Source organism: Taurulus bubalis, assembly GCF_910589615.1.
Source record: "Taurulus bubalis genome assembly, chromosome: 14".
NCBI classification, from domain to species: domain Eukaryota; kingdom Metazoa; phylum Chordata; class Actinopteri; order Perciformes; family Cottidae; genus Taurulus; species Taurulus bubalis.
Window position 1 is genome coordinate 13,498,362 of NC_136602.1, and position 18,700 is coordinate 13,517,061.

The window sequence follows — 18,700 nt, forward strand, 5'->3', positions numbered from 1 at the left end:
TGCAAATACAACAATTAAGTCAATGAGGAACAGACTGTTGCTAATCTGTTGGAAACCACAACTCTCTTCTTCCTGAATGGCCCATTGGAGGCACATGGGAGTGAATGCAGCGGCTGTGGCACAGAGAGGATGCAAATCTAAAAGGCAGGCAGCTGCCATTCCTTCGGACACATTCAGACAGATGTTGGGACCTGAGCCACTCACTGTATACACTGAGAAGAGTGCTTGGCCAGCTGAGGTGGAGATTTAGTGTGTAATGGGCATTAATGGTCTGCTGCCGCTCCGTTCAAACTGAACTGTACCTGCTTAGTGCTTTTAAACATTAGAGAAACGAGCCGCCTAATATCCACATTGCTCTGGCACAGGGATACGTCTACCAAGTGTTCAGGATCAGCTGAATATGGAGGAGGAGAGGAGGGGAGCTGTACACGGCCTGGAGTTTGGTAATGTAAATTGGTAATGTCGGTTTCAGATTGGGGGAAAGTCTTTTATAAAAGAACCACAATGTGTGCATGACGGCATGTGTCCATAAAGTCATCTGCTGCGCAGGTTTCCATGTGGGTAGCACTATTGATTTGCTAATGAGCTGGTTGAGGTGTGGTCGACTGTGTTTGTCTGTGTTTTCCCAGCCGGTTTACAAGCTGTCGAGGAGTCCCGGTGCTGTCCAGATGAGCCAGGGTCTGCGGTGGGGGAGGCCTCTCAAGCCCACATATCCCACTGAGGGCATTCCTGTCAGGCAAAGCTAATAAAAAAATACTCCCAGCCCACGTCGTACCCTCTCAGCACCATCCGACCACAATGAAATGACAGAGAAGAGCATCACACTTGATATACCAGTTATGGCCCGTTCCTCCTGTTAGTCTCATTACACTGATACAAAATATTGAATACAGATCAGTAATGGCATTTTTGTTTGAAGTTAAAAAAGGAATAAAAATGTGTTATTTCTGGTCAGGCCATCTACTGACAACCCTGGGTGGTACTCACAGTCTCTCAAGCTCCTTCATGTCATCAAAAGCACCACGCTCGATCACAGTAATCTGATTCTCCATCAGCTGCCTGCAGAGAGAGGACAGAAAGAGAGCCTCAGAAACGATGTGATACAGTGTGGCTTTGACTTTTTTACGAGTCTGTAAAAGGTCACTCAGGCTTTAACAAAGTAAAGGAGGCTTTGGGTGGCGGGCCTTCTTGCAGTATGTATATTCAAGCTGGGTGCAGTATATTGCACACACACACACACAGACACACACAGACACACACACACACGTGCGCACACGCACACACACACACACACACACACACATGCAGGGTAGTGGTGTGGACTGAGGGCATAGTGTGGAATCTTGGCAAAAGAAGCAGGAATAGCAGCCAGGAAAGTGTCTAAGGTGGCTCAGAGAATGTGGGTTCGGGCTCTGGTGTGGTCCACTGGGTGTAGTGGCTGGGTGGACATGAGACGAAAGGTAGGCAAGGGGTCAGAAAATGTGAAAGGGGAAACTGAGGTGGTCTCCAAGGTTTTTACAATTGGCACAAGCAAGGGAAAGTAGGCTGTGTGTATATGTGTACCTGTTGGATAGCATAGTTGGAGAGTATCAAAGTTGCAGGCAGGAGATCAAGGCAGTTAATCATACAAACATGGATGCACACAAACATACAGTCAACACACACACAAGCAGGAACACATCCTTTCCTCACCTATATTGCCAAAGCTAATGCACAAAAAAAAAGGTTTGGATGGTTTTGGAAGTGTTACAATAACACAAGGCCAGGAAGGAGAAAAAAATGTTCAGCAGCTTCAGACGCAACAAGAGCTTTCCTTCATTACGTATACAACTGTTCTGTGTTGAAGGCAAACCTCTCATGTCTCCTGTGAGGCCGCGACGCGCTGCAACTCAGCAGTCTGGGCTTCCTCCCCATCGAATATAAATGCTAATCACTGCTCGCACTCCATAAACATAGAGAGAAAAGTGCAATTCACCTCCGATCTCTTTCTCATGAATTTAGATGGAAGTGAATAAAATTGTGATGAATATTTTTGAATTGAGAAAACTTTTTTATAGACAGTCTGAAGTCATGAAGCCTCCGGCTTTTTCGATAACTTTCTTTCTACTTTTTGATTGTTCCTCTGCTGTATTGCTTTTCATTTATTTCTCTCTCACACACAGACACACAGACAAACTGACACACACTGCTGATGTAGACCAGCCAAGTACCCAGAGCCAGACAAATGGCTGTAAATCAGCTGTGTTGATTTTAGACTGACAGGATAGATGGCAGCTGACTGTAAAGACAAACTTCTGTTCCTGTTTGGCTCCTTCTGAGGGTTGCCCAGGGGTCAGAGGTCAACCACTGTTCGTCTCACATAGGTTGACCCCCAGTACACAGAGACAAACTTCACACAGACATGTCATGCACCTACAACATGTTAATCATGTATATAGTTAGCTGGCATTTTAGAGAGCCAGCAGTGTGTGTGCATGTGTGTGTATCACGTGTAGCACAGTGGTGGCTGTGAGGGACTTAGAGGCTTTACAGCAAGGGAGGTCCAGCGCTGTCTTCAGTACCCCTGCAAGGAGTTGTTTCCTTCTTACATGCCGATGACAAGCTGCCAACATGAAAGCATTTAAACTCCATGTGGGAGTATAAGGTGGTGCACGAAAAGGGGCATACATAGGTAGTTGAGAGGGGACAACAGGGGGTAACGATGAGGCTTGAAAATATTCAGGCTTTGCTAGGTAGTAGGAATTAATGTAGCTTGTGCTACATTTAAAACATGTTCAGGTCCACACCGCATCCCCTCTGGCAGTGTCTGTAACACCTATAGCACTATGTTTGCGCTCACATGCACACATATAGACACTTTTACAACTACTTTAATACCTGTGCTGTTTAAAGTGCTGTTTAATTTCAACACAGAGGGAGTCAATGACTTCACCTGATTGTGTTAACTATGTTGAGAACCTATTTAGGACTGGTGCTTGTGTACACATTACATGTTGATGTGTGGGAACTGAGGGCAAGTGAGTGTGTGTGTGTGTGTGTGTGTGTGTGTGTGTGTGTGTGTGTGTGTGTGTGTGTGTGTGTGTGTGTGTGTGTGAGGGACAATAAGTGCTACTACAACATACAGAATACGGTGAGAGCGCAGTCCATTACTTCGCTAGCTGCAGTCACTCAGTAGTTTAATGTACTCTGGAGTGGGACTCTTGACAGAAGCATCACCACTTCACTGGGTTTATGCTAATTTGAGCAGCAAGGCTGTACAACGTGTGTGATCCGAGGTTGGATACAGCTCAGGTATGCATGAACAGATCAACTCAGAGACGGACATGCACCACAGATACAAATACAAACATCTCAGCATCACACATGAACATGAAGTACTTACAAAACTCGGATGTACTTGAGTCCAGCGAAGTCACTCTTGGTGATGCGTGTGAGGTTATTCCCATTCAGCTCCCTGCAAAGACAGACATGCAAATATATATGAATAATTAACTTGTATTCTCCCTTTGAACCTCAACCTGATGGTTAAAGATCATGGTGGTACAAATGCATCTTTTTCTACTAATGCCAATGAGTCAAAATCTTATCTGGAGCTTTGCATCACACACAATCAAACACTTCAGGACCACACACACACACACACGCACACGCACACGCACACACACACACACACACACACGCACACACACACACACACACACACACACACACACACACACACACACACAAAGGGCCCCACGCTGTCATGATACTGGTGTAATGATGTCTTTAATTGCTGCTGTCTTCATGAAATGCTAATTTCTGTAGATGTTAGACGTAACAAATATTGAAGGGTGGAATCAGAAAGGTTGTGTTCGAGGGAAGTTCACGCTCAGTTCTAATTCCACTGGGAGATATCAGTTCCTATTAAAATGGAAGACACATTTGAGCTGCCTGTTTGTCTTTCTATTCCAGCCCTCTCCCACCAACACCCACAACCCCCCTCTCTTTCTCTGTCTGCCCTGTCCTACTATTGGTGAGGATTAGCAGAAGCCAGCGGAGGGGATTTGGGTAGGGCCACAAGGCCAGGAAGCTAAGTGCTGTGGATATAATGGAAGCAGGCCCCCTGCTGAGAGCTGGCCATTGTTGCAAAAGAAGAGACTAAATACTTGAAAAGAGAGAGGTTTTAAATTTACTGCTGGGTCCTTACAAGTTAACCATCCTCTAATGGCTGGCAATACTTATTCTTAAAGTGTCATGTATTTGATAACTCTAAATGTATCAGTTACCTCTGCTGCTAGAAGACTGTGGAAGATGTACATTTAACCTCAGTAGCAGATTGTATTCTCTTGACAGAGGGGAAAAAAGCAGTCAGAGCATGCAAGTGTTTCTCTGTGCTACTGCACGTTCTAAGCATTATGAGTCCACCCTACCCTGACTCCCCCCAACCCCCAACCCTGAAGCACAACCAAAAAAACTGGTTCCAAATCTACGCCGAAAGCACTGGTCTCTCTCGCTCAGTCACTCTCTCCTTCTCTAGTCTAATGACTACTCCAGGGACTGTAGTGCTATGCAGTACGAATGAGAACGGTCATTATAGACAGATGGTGAGAGTGTGTGTGTGTGTGTGTGTGTGTGTGTGTGTGTGTGTGCGTGTGTGCGTGTGCGTGTACACAGGTGCATCGACAGGCCAAGCGACAGGGCCACGGGAAATAAATAATGGACTGGGCTTCATTAGCCTGGGCTCCGGTACACACATGTGGTGCTCATTACAGGTGCTTACGCAAATAGGCACGAACACATACACCCACTCACACAATTCTGGATTCCCAATGTCTTATCTTCAGGGTGGTCATTGCGGATGACACACGGAGGACATTAAAAAAGGGAAAGATAGAAGAGGAAAAAGGGGAGAAAGGTGGTTAAAGTGAGGGCCAGCAGGGGGAATATGTGGGAAAATGTCTTAAACGTAAAAAAAAGTGAAACCACACTTTTCTCCTCCAGGAATGAGGTCTTGCTTTATCCTGTAATAAGAGACATGACATAGTTTCTGCATGTACTCTGGAGTTGACTGTTTTGTTAGCTGAGATCTGGTAAATCAAATTGGCGAAGCACCTGTTCAGCAATGCCGTGACATTTAGGCAATGCTCAAATGCCACCAGCAGCCTATGATGTTTTAGCTTGTCAGAATCCACACTGTTTATGACATATTCTGACCTTTTCCATTGGCATTTTGCAACTGAAACCATGCAATGTTTTCAAGTCCTTGAAATTGCCCAGGTGATATTCAGGTCATTTAAAATTGCCTAGGTAATAACGTTCCCACTGTGACTCACTTGCGAAGGATTGATGACTTGTGCATGTTGACATGACCTTCTGTATTCAACTGCTATATCAACTGTAAAGAAATGAAGCATGCATTTTGCATAAACAAAGAAAAGGTTTCTCATAAAGTGGACACTGGGCTTTATTGCCCATATATAGTGTGAAAGCTCCTGTTGTGTGACCCATCTGATGATGTCTGTTGACCCATGGGAGTATTCTGTCTCTGGAGAAACTTGCCAAGTTACTCCCCTGTCTGTACGGATGCTCTGTTCATCTGGCTGATGGAAAGAAGCTGGGATTCACATCAGTTTGGACCAGGAAGTAATTGTTGCACACATACACACAGACAGAGAGAGTAGTCGAGTATACGTGGTCAGTGAACTTTGGTGCTCAGTTCTGCAAGGATGCACAAATCTAGGTGAACCCATAACTAAGATAAAAGGTAAAGAGTATGGAGTCTAGACGTGCATAAAGTCAGGAGTGTGGAGTCAGCTCTGCGGTACTTCTCTCGGTGTTGATTCCATTTCTAATTAAGGGCACCGTATGCCAAAGTAATATGTGGTGTTGAAGCCTCAAAGGAAAATCTGCTGTTTGTTAGCTACAATATCAGACACTGCTACATTTTACAATCAAAGGAGTCTAAGCAATGGCTTTTGGCACAGCAGCAAAGGCACGTCACTCCATTCATAGACAGATGTTTTGTAGTACTGACTTTGGGTGGATTTTCACATTACAGTACTGCAATATTACTTCAGAGGTAGACAATGATTAGGTGTCATTCCCAGTTCCACAGCGAATGATTTCCACCTCCAAAAGCTACAGTCAAACCCATTCCATCCTCTGGAACCTCTGCAAGGATTCCCAGTGCTGAAGAGCAATGAATTTATGACATCACTATCTAATCCCTCATCATCTTCCATCTCAAGCTGATTGATGCATCGGAGTACTTCCTGGTGCACCTTCCCCCGGGTGGACACGCGGAAGCTATGCTCCACTGTTCCACATCTCTATAATTCAAAGGAGCTCCGAGCGCCGCTCAATTCTGAAAAACTCATTATGTTTATTTCTGCCAGCTGCTGGGGTCCCTCGGCTGAGGGGACCTGGTTTGAATTGAGCAACATTACATGAAATGAAACCCCAAGACAAAAAGGGAGGATAAGCAAACAGACCGGCTAACCAAGGCCTGCGCACAGTCACACTCACGCGGATACAAATACAGTATCACATGCTCTGTTTCTTACACATATACACAAAGACCATTTAAATATACTGTATCAAGGAACAGAGACAAGCACACCTACTGCCATGAACACAAACATTGCCCGTGGGAACGGCAATTGTGTTTTGTTGGGAGCTAGACAGAGCAAAAGAAAAGAATGATCACAAGAGGAACTACTGTTGGCTGTCTAGGTTTTCACCAAAACCAAGCTTCAGTTTAATAGTCATATACTTGCAGCCACAAAGCAATTGGTAATTCAAAACTTAAGGCTGTGGCAATAAGTAGGCAAGATACAATGTACTCAGGGTTACAATCATGGATAGCAGAATAACAAAGGCATTTTTGCAAGTGTTAATGAGATTCCTTGCATTAACACTCACTGGATTTTTTGGGAGGTAAACCCATCTCTCCGCCATCCTTTTTGAATTTACACTCATATGACTTATCAGGCTGTTTATTTGTTTTGCAATGCAGTCATTCTGTATTGCTGTTGTGAAAACCACATGGCCATTTGTCCTGAGCAGCTTTAGCCTGGCAGGGAAGACAGAAGCCAGCTGATTGAGGATCGGTGGCACAGTGCTCTCCAAACTCCTCGCTGTGTGAACAATGGGATGATCAGAAGCCCGAGGTCCTGGGCAGACCGAGTGTGGATGCTCATTAACCACAATCACACACTGATAATGTTATTTGATCACACCAGCAAGCCCTCTCCCTAATGAATGAACTGAACAGGTTGAGAAGTTGCGGAAGAGTGAAGCATTCCTCCTCCTCCAGACCCTACGGCATATGGACGTGACAGCCGTGAAACACACAGGAGGAGAAAAGGGGGTGGGGGGTACAGTCACTGAAAGAAGACAGTGTTGTTAGCTGCCTGAGAGCGACGGTGTGGAGCAGTTTGGTGGAGTGTTGCAAGTATAGCTGCAAAGCTGTGAGGAGCCGACGGGCTGTCTGGGAAACGTCAGTGCAGAAACAAGGCCTGGTAGACTGTGAGGAGAAAGTGACCTATATACTAGTTGGTCAAGCAGGCTACAGAACCAGGCAGTACCATCTGGGCTCACAACAACCTCCTAAACAAAGATAGAGAGACTGCGGAAGTGAAAGAGAGAGAGAAAACAGACCACCATGACCAAAATAACACACTCTTAAACGCAACTGGAACACTTCTGTCCACACTAAGAGGTCAGATTTCTGCTCAGCTTGAACAAAACGTTCCCTCTCCATTGAAATGTGGCTTTCAGACGAGCAGTTAAGGCCCTCCACTGCACATTTTTAGTGTGTGTGTGCGCGCAAAGAAGTCTGAGAGTGTTTTACCTGCTCTTGGACTTCTGAAGGGCTATTTACAGTTTCATTCTGCTCAGTCAGGTCTCAGGAGCAAGATTACTGATAGGCAAGGTAAACATCAAGCAGATCCGACACATGCATTGCACACACACACACACACACACACACGCTTCTCGGAGCCTTGACCTGCGCAGGATCTCCTTCATCTTGCAGAGCTACTTAATGTATAAACGGCTACAGGTACAGGTCAGGGACCAAAACTCAAGCATCTGGCTCTTTCTGTTTCTACCAGTCATTCACACGTTAACTACAATCTTGAAAAGGAGACTCTTTTTTTCATGTGGCAGATGCTGCTGTAAGCAAAAACTAGACACATGGCAAGAGAGACTGTGAGATGTGGAAAAAGGAGCCAGGCAAAAGACAATGGAGGACAGTAGCATGCGTCCACTTTCTGATCAAACACAGATAAATTATGACACTCTATCAGACCGAAGCGAATCAATAAAACATCTGTTCCAATGTGGTGTTACTGCCACAGGCTGGAAACACCCAAACACACACACGCATGCACGCACGCACACACACACACAGGGCTGCTGTAGGAGCGGAGACTGAAGGGTCTTTCATGGTTTGTACTGTATCTGTAGTTTGTTCAGTGACAGACGCTGAGGTTCTGTTGTGGCTTTGAGTCCCGCTTGAAGGTATTTCGGCTGTATGAATGTGTACTTTGACTGTAAAGTGGATCATGCGGACAGAACATCTGTTCTGCCACATCTATTATGTTTCAGTTATTCCACACAGAAGACCGAGAAGAGGTTTGCCTGGCAGATGTGCGCTGGCGACTGGCAACTTGATGGATGCTGCATGTGTGCACGAAACTGTCTGTTGATCCTTGAGAATAAAGAGTTGTTCTGTGTACTGAGCACTGATGTCTACATTCCTCCAGCTCTTTACAAAGATTTGCTCATCTAGCAGATAACCCCACTGCAAAAGCCGGAATGAAAAGCCAACTAAGTGATTAGTCATTAAAGTAATTGTTCTGTTGACTTTTTAAAGAAAAAATGCCAAACGTTCAATGGTTTCAGCTGCTAAAATGTGAGAATGTCCTTTTTGTTGACGAAATCTCTCTGTAATCAGAATCTGATCAGAAAAAGCAAGACATTTGAAGTAGCGATGCAACTTATTCAGTCCTGTTGCAGATAGCTGTGCTTTGCACCAATCCTATACATGTGTTTCATTAACAAGTTGTATCCCTCACTATGTGTGAGTGACTGGAATCATTCTTTTATATGTAAGGCAACATCAGGCTTGATTTCAATATTGTTTTCCTAACTTTGAAAAACAAAAAGTAACAAATAAATAGATAGATATATATGTACTGAGTTGTTATTTACTATTATATTAATAATGCCTCCAGTAACTTGGTAAACAATCTTAATTAACATAAATTAGAATTTAAGTGTAAACCTTTTTAACGCAGCAAAAGAAATGTAAAAACTTAAACAGGATTTAAAGTCTCCAGTATATACTTTTTAAAGTATATAAACAACATCAAAACCTGATCCAGAGATTTGAGTCAGTATCGGGCCATATCAGAAAAATAATTGTATGGTTAATCAATTAATCTATTTTTTATATTAGTACATCAAGACACTCCAACTTGCAATGACCAAAGCACTGATAAGACAAATGTGCAGACTGATGCAAATCTAAAGCAGCTCTTGAATCTGGCTTGCTGCCCATAATTTACTCTCAAAACTGAATCACATCAAAAGCATCTTGACTAGTGTGAAATGTGGATTATGAAGGCATATCTACAGCGCCAAGAGAGTGTTCACTGATGTGCGTTTTAACACACACACACACACACACACACACACACACACACACACACACACACACACACACACACACACACACACACACACACACACACACACACACACACACACACACACACTTACTTCACTGCCAGCTTCTTACTGGCTAGCCAGAAGGGTTAAAAGGAAAGATGGACTTTTGAGAGATGAAAGGTGATCTAGGTGGATTCTCCTAATTCGATTTTCACGGTCTGCTGAGATACAGCCACTTTTAGATAGGCGTGCAAAGCAATCACGCATGTACACTCACATTATGCACATGCTCACACACTTCATATATAAGCATATTAGACACGCACAAGGTAAATATATATATATATATATATATATATATATATATATATATATATATATATATATATGAAAAAAGTAGTTGGAAGGCATTCTTTGGCACAGACACATCCCATTGATGGGGTCATTTCTTAGCTCTCATGAGTGCAATCACACTTCCATAAAGTAGCTGCGCTTCAGGAGAGCAGGCCGGTAGGTGTTGTGTGAGTTTAGACACTCAGCAGCTGTCGTCACTCTGCTCAGACAAGCAGCACTATTATGTTTCATGGATGTAAAAATTAAAAAGGAGACAAAACGCTTCGACCAATTGAACAATAAAAACAGCACAGAGATGAACTTCTGTGGCCCACAGTACTTATAGTACTACTACTTTGTGTGACAGAGTTCACAAAATACTCAATAGACAGCTATAGCGAAGGCGTCCACCTCAGTACAAGAGAAAAGACCACAGCTGTGGAGTGCAGGCAATAAATTGAATGACCCCCGTCCCCGGCCTGTAATTTCCCAATCCTCCACTGAGCAGAAACATTCTCTGAATGATCTTCATTCCAGGCATTGTCGCTCCTCACGGGGTCATCTGCTATGAGGATGGATATATTAGACTGTAAAAAAGGACCTGCATGACATTCGGTCTGCCTCAGGACTAGACTTATTTTTCCTTAATAAAAAAACATAATCTCCTTTGATTCATTCATTAGCTTTGTGGTTGAGTTACATGTCTTCCCTCTTCTGTGCAGGAGTCTCTTCATTACCACCTCAGTTGTGCCAGCCTCGCCCTGAAGGATCTTCTCATCCTCTCTCGACCCCAACGTCTCCACCCCTCACTCCACTTATTTGTCCTTTTCTCCATCTCACTCGTTCCACTATAGTTGGCAGGTAGTGGGCAGGCTGTGTTCGGTCTTGTCAGGGCAAATTATGAATCAGGTGGCCGGTGAGCCGTCAGTTGTACCAGCTATGTGCCGGTGCCAAAAACACCGCAGGCATTCCCTGGCACATGCTCACACACTCTCCACCTCCAACCCCCCCAAATACATAAACATGCTTATCGAAGCAAGGGAGCCCCTCTTCTTCAACTACCACCAAACCTCATGTGTTTTCATCTTACATTACTTATTCACTGCACGCATGTTCGCATGGAGGCACATGCTCAAGTTTATGAACACACACAAGTGAACCTCGGCTTTATACAGGCGCACAGGAAGAACAGACACAAACACACACACACACACACACACACACACACACACACACACACACACACACACACATATGGTGTACAGCCTCCTCCTCCCCTATTCTGGAGGAGCTCCAACGTGCCCTCAAATCTCAGTACAGGGTATGTTCTGGCGCAGAAAATTATTCCACTGGCTTTTTGCAATTAACAGATGAGGCACACACTTATCTAAACAGCAGGCCTGCCAGGATAAAGCCAGGAGAGAAAAAAGATTGCACGTTAGTTCAATACCTGTCCATCTAAAAGCTTGACTAAGAATCTTTACTGTCTGTAAAAGTCACTTTCATTTTCTCTCAGCATAGCCTGATATCAATGTGGTGTCACGATGTGTTGTTTTTTCAGAGCAGATGAATAAAGACGAGGAAGAAGAGAGACAAGGAAAGAGACGGAGCGAAAGGGTTGATGCAAAGAGGGAGTAGAGGGGGAGGGAGCGGCCGGTGGCCCAAACGAGGCCGGGTGTGATTTTAATACATGGAGCTCACAGACTCATTACAGGCTTCAGTCTGAGGAGCGCAGGGGTCAGACCTGATCCAAACCCACACTGACAAGTGCAAATGGGATTCTGCTGTCTGTCTCAACACCTTTTATACGCACACCCCGCCCCATAAACACACACACACACACACACACACGCACACGCACACGCACACACACACACACACACACACACGCACACACACACACACACACACACACACACACACATTCTACCAAAACCAACCCCCTCCTTCTATCAAACACACACTCTACCACCCGTAAGTATCACTCTGTATACATTAGCGCAAACACACATATGCATTCACACTAATATCCATAAACATACAGCTAAGCAGACTGTCAAAGTGAAGTGCAACCCCTTCTATTTTGTTAGGTTTCTCTAGTCTGCATCTACTTTCCTTACAAATGCGATGCTGCCTCCTTCCATTAAAAGGGAGGCAAGTACAATTTGCAACATTACACATTTGAAATGTTTGCGATTCAAATGAATTCCGACAAAGAAAAAGTTTGTGTTAACGTTTCATCCTCGAGGTGAGGTCCACCAACTTCTGGAACAATTTTACAAAAACTTGACCAACTCATTACTCATATTTGACCCCGCACAATTTCTTTAACATGAACACACATTTGCCAAATGCATACACATAAATTTAGCTGTGCACATGGGACCATCGTGTGAGGCAGGGTGGGCTGCTCTGACTTGCACAATCACCTTGATGAATCACCCCATGTAACCGGCTGCAGGAGAGGATGGTCTATATTGTTAAGTAGTGCTTCTCCGTAGAGGCTGACTTTCTTCTACATGACCTACACACACATCTAACACATGCACGCCCCCAATAATTTACACATGACCTTTATGCACATTACGTTTAAAATGCAGCATCCTGAGTGTGCTAGACGTGCATCCAGAGATGTTACAACAATAAAATCCCCTGCTGTACATGACCTATGAATGCACAAACAACTTTATAACACAAAAATGCCCTTGAGTGGAGGGGCAGGGTATATTTCCAGTGTGTATGGCCATTCATGTAAAAGGAAACCACAAAATTACCGTGTTTCCTCTCTGTTTCAATGTTGAACCAGCATGTGCACATAAGCAACCCGGAAACATGAAGACGGCAACAAAAAAAAAAAGGTGTTCTTAGAAATTAAATATGAAAAGCATAAAATATGCAGCCAGCTCCCACTATGCCAACGCTGCCTCTGACACAGGCTTTCTCTCCACTGTTACCATCGCATGTTTTATTCAGGACTGATATTCTAAAAGCCGAAATAGAACAATCTATTTCCCCTTGCACTCCTCACTTCTGATTTACTGATGAATATTTCAAAGGAATGTGAAAAAAGACAGAAAAACTCCACTCTGGAAGCCGGCGTCCGCCTCACCTCTCCCTCCATCTCCCATCCTCCCTCCGTTTTACAAGACAGCTACGTGATCCTCGTGCAGGACTCACTTAAGTAGCAGATTTGCTTAATTTTCTACATGATTTAACAATTTGTGGAGTGAGTGTTCAGGGGCATAAGAAGGGGGTGAGAGGGGAGTCTTTGTCCCAGGAGTGGAGGAAAGTGAAAAGGGGGAAGAGGGGGGGGGGGGAATAGATAAAGAGAGGCACAGTGCTGCGTGGACAGGAAACATGTTCCCAAACATAACAGAATCTAAACTACCCACAGTACCAACCGGCTCTGTCTCACAATCATTTAAGGTTTAAACTTTATGGAAAACTTTTACTTTCTGATTTCTAAATATATGTCACATTCAAAATTAGACTTCATTCTTTTGCTTTCAGGATTTAGAAAGAAATATAAAATACATGCAGCATAAACAAGCAGGTAAGTAAATTACGGACACATGTGAAAGGCACACATCTGCTCCTGCTCTTTCTAGTCCCTCATGCCTATTTATACCTGACTGGAATGCCAGGGAGTGACTGACTGACTGACTGACTGACTGACACACACATGCAATCACACACATACACACACACACACACACACACACACACACACACACACACACACACACACACACACACACACACACGCAATTTCTCAATCTCACAATCTCACACACACACGCAGCATTACAGGCAGAGCTATTGTTCTCTTTCAGTCTAAGCAAAGTCATGTGCGCCACTACAATACAGAAAGGGGACAGAAGGAATACAGTGAATAAAAAAGACAGAGGGACACAGTCAGGGAGTTCTCTATCACTCACACACACACACACACACACACACACACACACACACACACACACACACACACACACACACACACACACACACACACATTGTACAGATGGTACTCACAGTCTTTCAGTGTTGCGGGGGATATTCCTTGGCATGGTTTTGAGACCCAGTCCATGGCAGTCTACTGTGGTGCCGCTGCAGGTACACAGGGCTGGACAGGCGCTGGCGTTGCCCATGAGCAGTGCAGAGAGCATCACCACCCACATCCAGAGTGGCTGCCCCGCCAGCCTGCCCATGCCTGCCCCAAAACAGCTACCTCTGACAGGCATATTCACCGCCACTGCAGCCAGCTCTTCTTCAACAAAACCCTTACTTCTCTCTGTCCACCCCTCTCTGCAAAAAACAAAAGTCCTGCTACACCTCGCAAGTCCTCTAAAAATAAGTATGTATTTGTGGTGAATATAAATAGAAAACAAAACTGTAACAAATGCTATTATTTTCCTCTTAGCTGTGAAACAGAGCAAATCCTTTTTGTTCTTCTAGAATTCTTTTGATGTAGGTATGATATCCACCACAGTTTCTCTTATTTTGTCCTTGCAAACTCTTCTCCTCTCTTGTCTTTTTGGAGTTGCTGCGCTGGTCTGCACACGTCTGCGTCTCTGTCCTCCTCTCACTCAGTCCCGCTCTGCTCTGCTCGCCTGAAGAGAGAGGGAATAGGGAAAGAGCAGAAAGAGAAAAAAGCCAGTCTCTTTCTCTCTCTCTCTCTCTCTCTCTCTCTCTCTCTCTCTCTCTCTCTCTTACATACACACACACCAGTCATCCATCACAAGGATCTACAAATAGCAGAGCCCCCCGACTCCACCCATACCCCTCCTCTCCCCCCTCAATACCCCCCACCCCCAGAACCCTGCCTGAACTCACTCTCATTCTCGAGATCCCTCTTTCATTCCCTTGATTCTATTCACAATACAAATCTAGCCCAAGTATCTTTCTTTATCGGTTTTCTTTTTCACTCACTCCACTCATTTTATTTCAGGTTTGCCTGCAGGCAAACCCCTAGAGAGAGACCTAACCTGCATGACACTACATAACCCCAGCCCGAAGGGAGAGGCTGTGGGGAGACTGAGCTGTGTGAGTGTGTGTATGTGTATGTGTATGTGTGTGTGTGTGTGTGTGTGTGTGTGTGTGTGTGTGTGTGTGTGTGTGTGTGTGTGTGTGTGTGTGTGCATACATGTAACGAAGGAGAATCCACTGGGGAAGGGTGAAATCAACACCTCAATCCTTGGAGGCAAAAACCGGAATAAATAATCCGTAAATGTGGGTCTTAACATGTAGATCAAGTGCGGCCACACACACACAGAGAAGCTGCAGAAGGGAACTGGAATGCAAAAGCACAAGTATTCATGATCTGTTGGGAAGGCAGACCACAGCCATACAAAGAAAGTTAACACAATATTTTCAGCACAGCATCGGCACAGAGACAGAGATTATATCGTTATATATACAAATGAAAGACAAACATGCTACACCCAACCATACCTGCTGTTATTTAGATTTATGGCCGTAACGGCACATAATCCCCTTCTTAACGCCTTTAATGCTTTATTTACTTTAAAGGAAATCTTAATAAATCGTATTTTGCAACGGTTGACATTTAGTTAAAACAGTGGATATATTAAGTCCAGCCGCTGTTGACAGTGTAATTGAAGCTTCCAGGAAACTTTTCCAAATGCATATTGATTCAGTTCGTGGTATTGCGAGCCAGTATTCTGGATGTGGGGAGGAAATACGCTTCTTGTATTTATAGGTTCAAGCCAAAGTGCATTGTTCTCAGCAATCGACACGATTAACTAAATGGTGACACTTTAAAATTAGGTTTATTGAATTGAGAGAAGTTACAAAGGAACAACAACAAGCAACAACAAGAGCAACAACACGCACTTATTGCATAACTTTTATTGAACCAATGTGGAATGATTAGTTTCTTAATATCTGTGAATCTGCATAATGATCACCATGAGGCACTCTTGATTAACGCTGCATCAGCTGCTAAAAGGCACAAAACCAATAATTAATACTTAGATCACTATCCTAATATTCACACTAGTTACTAGTTTAATAACCCCTTGTGTGAGGCAGTGCACGGGCAACCAAAGGGGGAATAATCCGTTATTGGTTTAGTGCCATTTAGCACCAGACTCAGCATTAATCAAGAATGATTCATTAGGTACTCATCTGGAGATCCACAGATATCTAGGAACTAATTACGAGACACTGGCTCATATATGGATTTGCATAACATCTGTCAGTTTTTGTGTTGTTTGTACAACAAACTGTATAATTCAGTCAGTACGGAACTATACTATTCATTCATCAGTAGTTTGGTTGCTTTGAAACTACAGGTATTTTTAAACTTTTAAAAGTAACTAAAAGTTTGGTACTTCACTAAAATCAAACAAAAAGTAGCAAACATCAACAACACAATCCCATCGTCCAAGAACCCCATCAACTTGAACTAACAAAGGCATGAAGGGCAGCAGGCAGGGAAGATGCAAGACAAAACATCTGTCTGCTTTGCTGCTTGACCAACTGGAAATGCATGAGGTTTGTATGTCTGTACATATGCAGGGTTACACACACACACACACACACACACACACACACACACACACACACACACACACACACACACACACACACACACACACAAGCTCCATCTGTGCCGGTAAAAGTGTCAGTGCAGTGTTGATCTTCCTTCTATGAATGGCTAATTAAAGAGGAGACAGTGGTGTTTAGTGGTAATGGGGGGTGGATGGTAGCGTCCCTCTGCTCTCACAGAGTCGTGATAGGAATGTGCACAAATACATAACAGGAATTATTCGGCTGTGGGAGGACATGGCAGCAATTTACAATTAGTCTGGGAGAGGAGAGTTTGCAAAACAGAAGAGCTCATCATGAGGAGCTAGGCACATCACATTTAGCTGACCCTTTTATCCAAAGCGACCTACATTTTTGCTCTATACACCGTAGACTGAGCAGCGGGGAGCTATTCGGGGTTAAGTGTCTTGCTCAAGGACACATCGGCATAGACTGGCAGGGCCGGGGCTCGAACCACCGATCGAAAGACGGACATGCTAACCATTGAGCCACAGTCGCCCCTGTGCAGCCCTGCGGAGTTCAATAAATATTTTCCTGCAGCTTGTAACCTAACTTTTATTAAGACGAAGCTGGCAGCTTCTCGTGTCGGAATCGAGGAATTAATTTGATAGTTCGTCACAAAACTGAGAAGTGCTTGATAGAGAGAAAGAAAAAACTGAAAGAAACCAAATTTAGCATCTAGAGAATTCCACAGCATGCTTCAAACCCCAAAAAGTTGTGTATTTCATCTTGCTGAAAAGGCTTGAAAGATTTTTCCACTGTCTATTGTTGGGGGAAAAAAAACTATACCGAGTCTACACAAATATTTGAACATTGATTTGTTTCCCCACCCTCTCCTCTTTTAGTGTGGTATTTCTTTATCTGTAGTTCAAGAATCTAGATGGAATTCATTCCCTCTGAAAGTAATTTTAGTGCATACATTTGAAGCCAAATCACATCCACTCATCATATATGCTTGTGGGTTTGTGTGCACACCAGATAATGTAAAGTTGATTGCAGTATGTCCGACTTCTTTTACAGTCATCATGCTCAATTTCGAGGAAGAATGCTAAATAAAACCCCTTCCGGAGTTTTGGCTGTAAAACAATACTATTCCTATTATGGAAGCTGTCTGATGTATATTTACAGAACATGAGAAAAGGCAGACCCATTTTCACAGATGTTTACAACATATACTTACAATACCAAACATGCATTGACATGGACACCATAATGACACACTGAGACATTCCTCCTATTGGAGAGCGGCCTTCACTCTTATTCTCCACCCACTCACTAAAATATGTTCAATTTGGGCAAATCATTTACTGCAAACAGCAACCACTTTTTAGGTATGTTTACATTTAGTGACCTTGTATGTTATGTTATATATGTTAGTCTTAAAACTGATTTAACATTCAATTGTATTTTGACATCTCTGTATATATTTCAGCACATACAGTGTCACATGCGTTTGGGTTGATTTGGGGTTCCTTCCCATTTTACATTTGCTGCAATGGCCGTTATAAGCCTAAAAGTTTGCAAACTACTTGACAACTGTTTGACATTGGATCACGTACTGTTAAAAGTTGGGAGAGGTCAAAAGAAGGAAGTTAAAGGAACATTAAGTAGCATGTCTTGCCCTTAAGGAAAATATGATATGTCAAAAGGTTTCATGATGTATTTCAGTTGTTTTTCGAGTTTTTGGTTTGATATTCATTAAAAATAGTGTTCACATAAAAACGTATTTGGGGTATTTAACCTCACAGGAGCAGTTAATGAGCAGATCTCTCTCATAAGGATATCTTCTCTATTTTGACAAGATCAGAGGAGATGTTGCACCTTAGGCGCTCTGCCTCATGAATTATTTGTAATTAAACAGCATCACCTTGTGGCTGCCCGTAAAACAACATCACAAGCTTCAGAGAGCAACACCACTGATATTCCAGAAAGGAAAAGTGACAAACAGCAAGAAGGTTCATAATGAAGTCTTCATCTTACTGAAGCCCACATGCCAACCCTTCAAATGAAAAGACCCCCACAGAAGTCAGCTTGATGTCTTTTAATCGCAGTGAGTTGCATAGCTTCACAGTAGCATCAATACATCAGCGGACATGTTGACCCATCATCAAGTTATAGTTGAATTGTAACAGCTTAGCGG

At 43.5% G+C, this 18,700-nt stretch overlaps 1 protein-coding gene across 1 annotated transcript in view; it reads right to left on the bottom strand.

Moving 5' to 3' along the window:
- The window catches only part of slit1a (slit homolog 1a), a gene marked incomplete at its 5' end in the record, with an annotated part of 80,677 nt that extends 66,446 nt beyond the window's left edge, over positions 1-14,231 (bottom strand). Inside the window, 3 exons of the mRNA XM_079230272.1 lie at positions 988-1,059; positions 3,383-3,454; positions 14,023-14,231. Of these exons, the coding sequence (XP_079086398.1) occupies positions 988-1,059; positions 3,383-3,454; positions 14,023-14,231 (353 nt within the window). The remainder of the gene's footprint in view (positions 1-987; positions 1,060-3,382; positions 3,455-14,022) is intronic.
- Between the last annotated feature and the right edge of the window lie 4,469 nt (positions 14,232-18,700).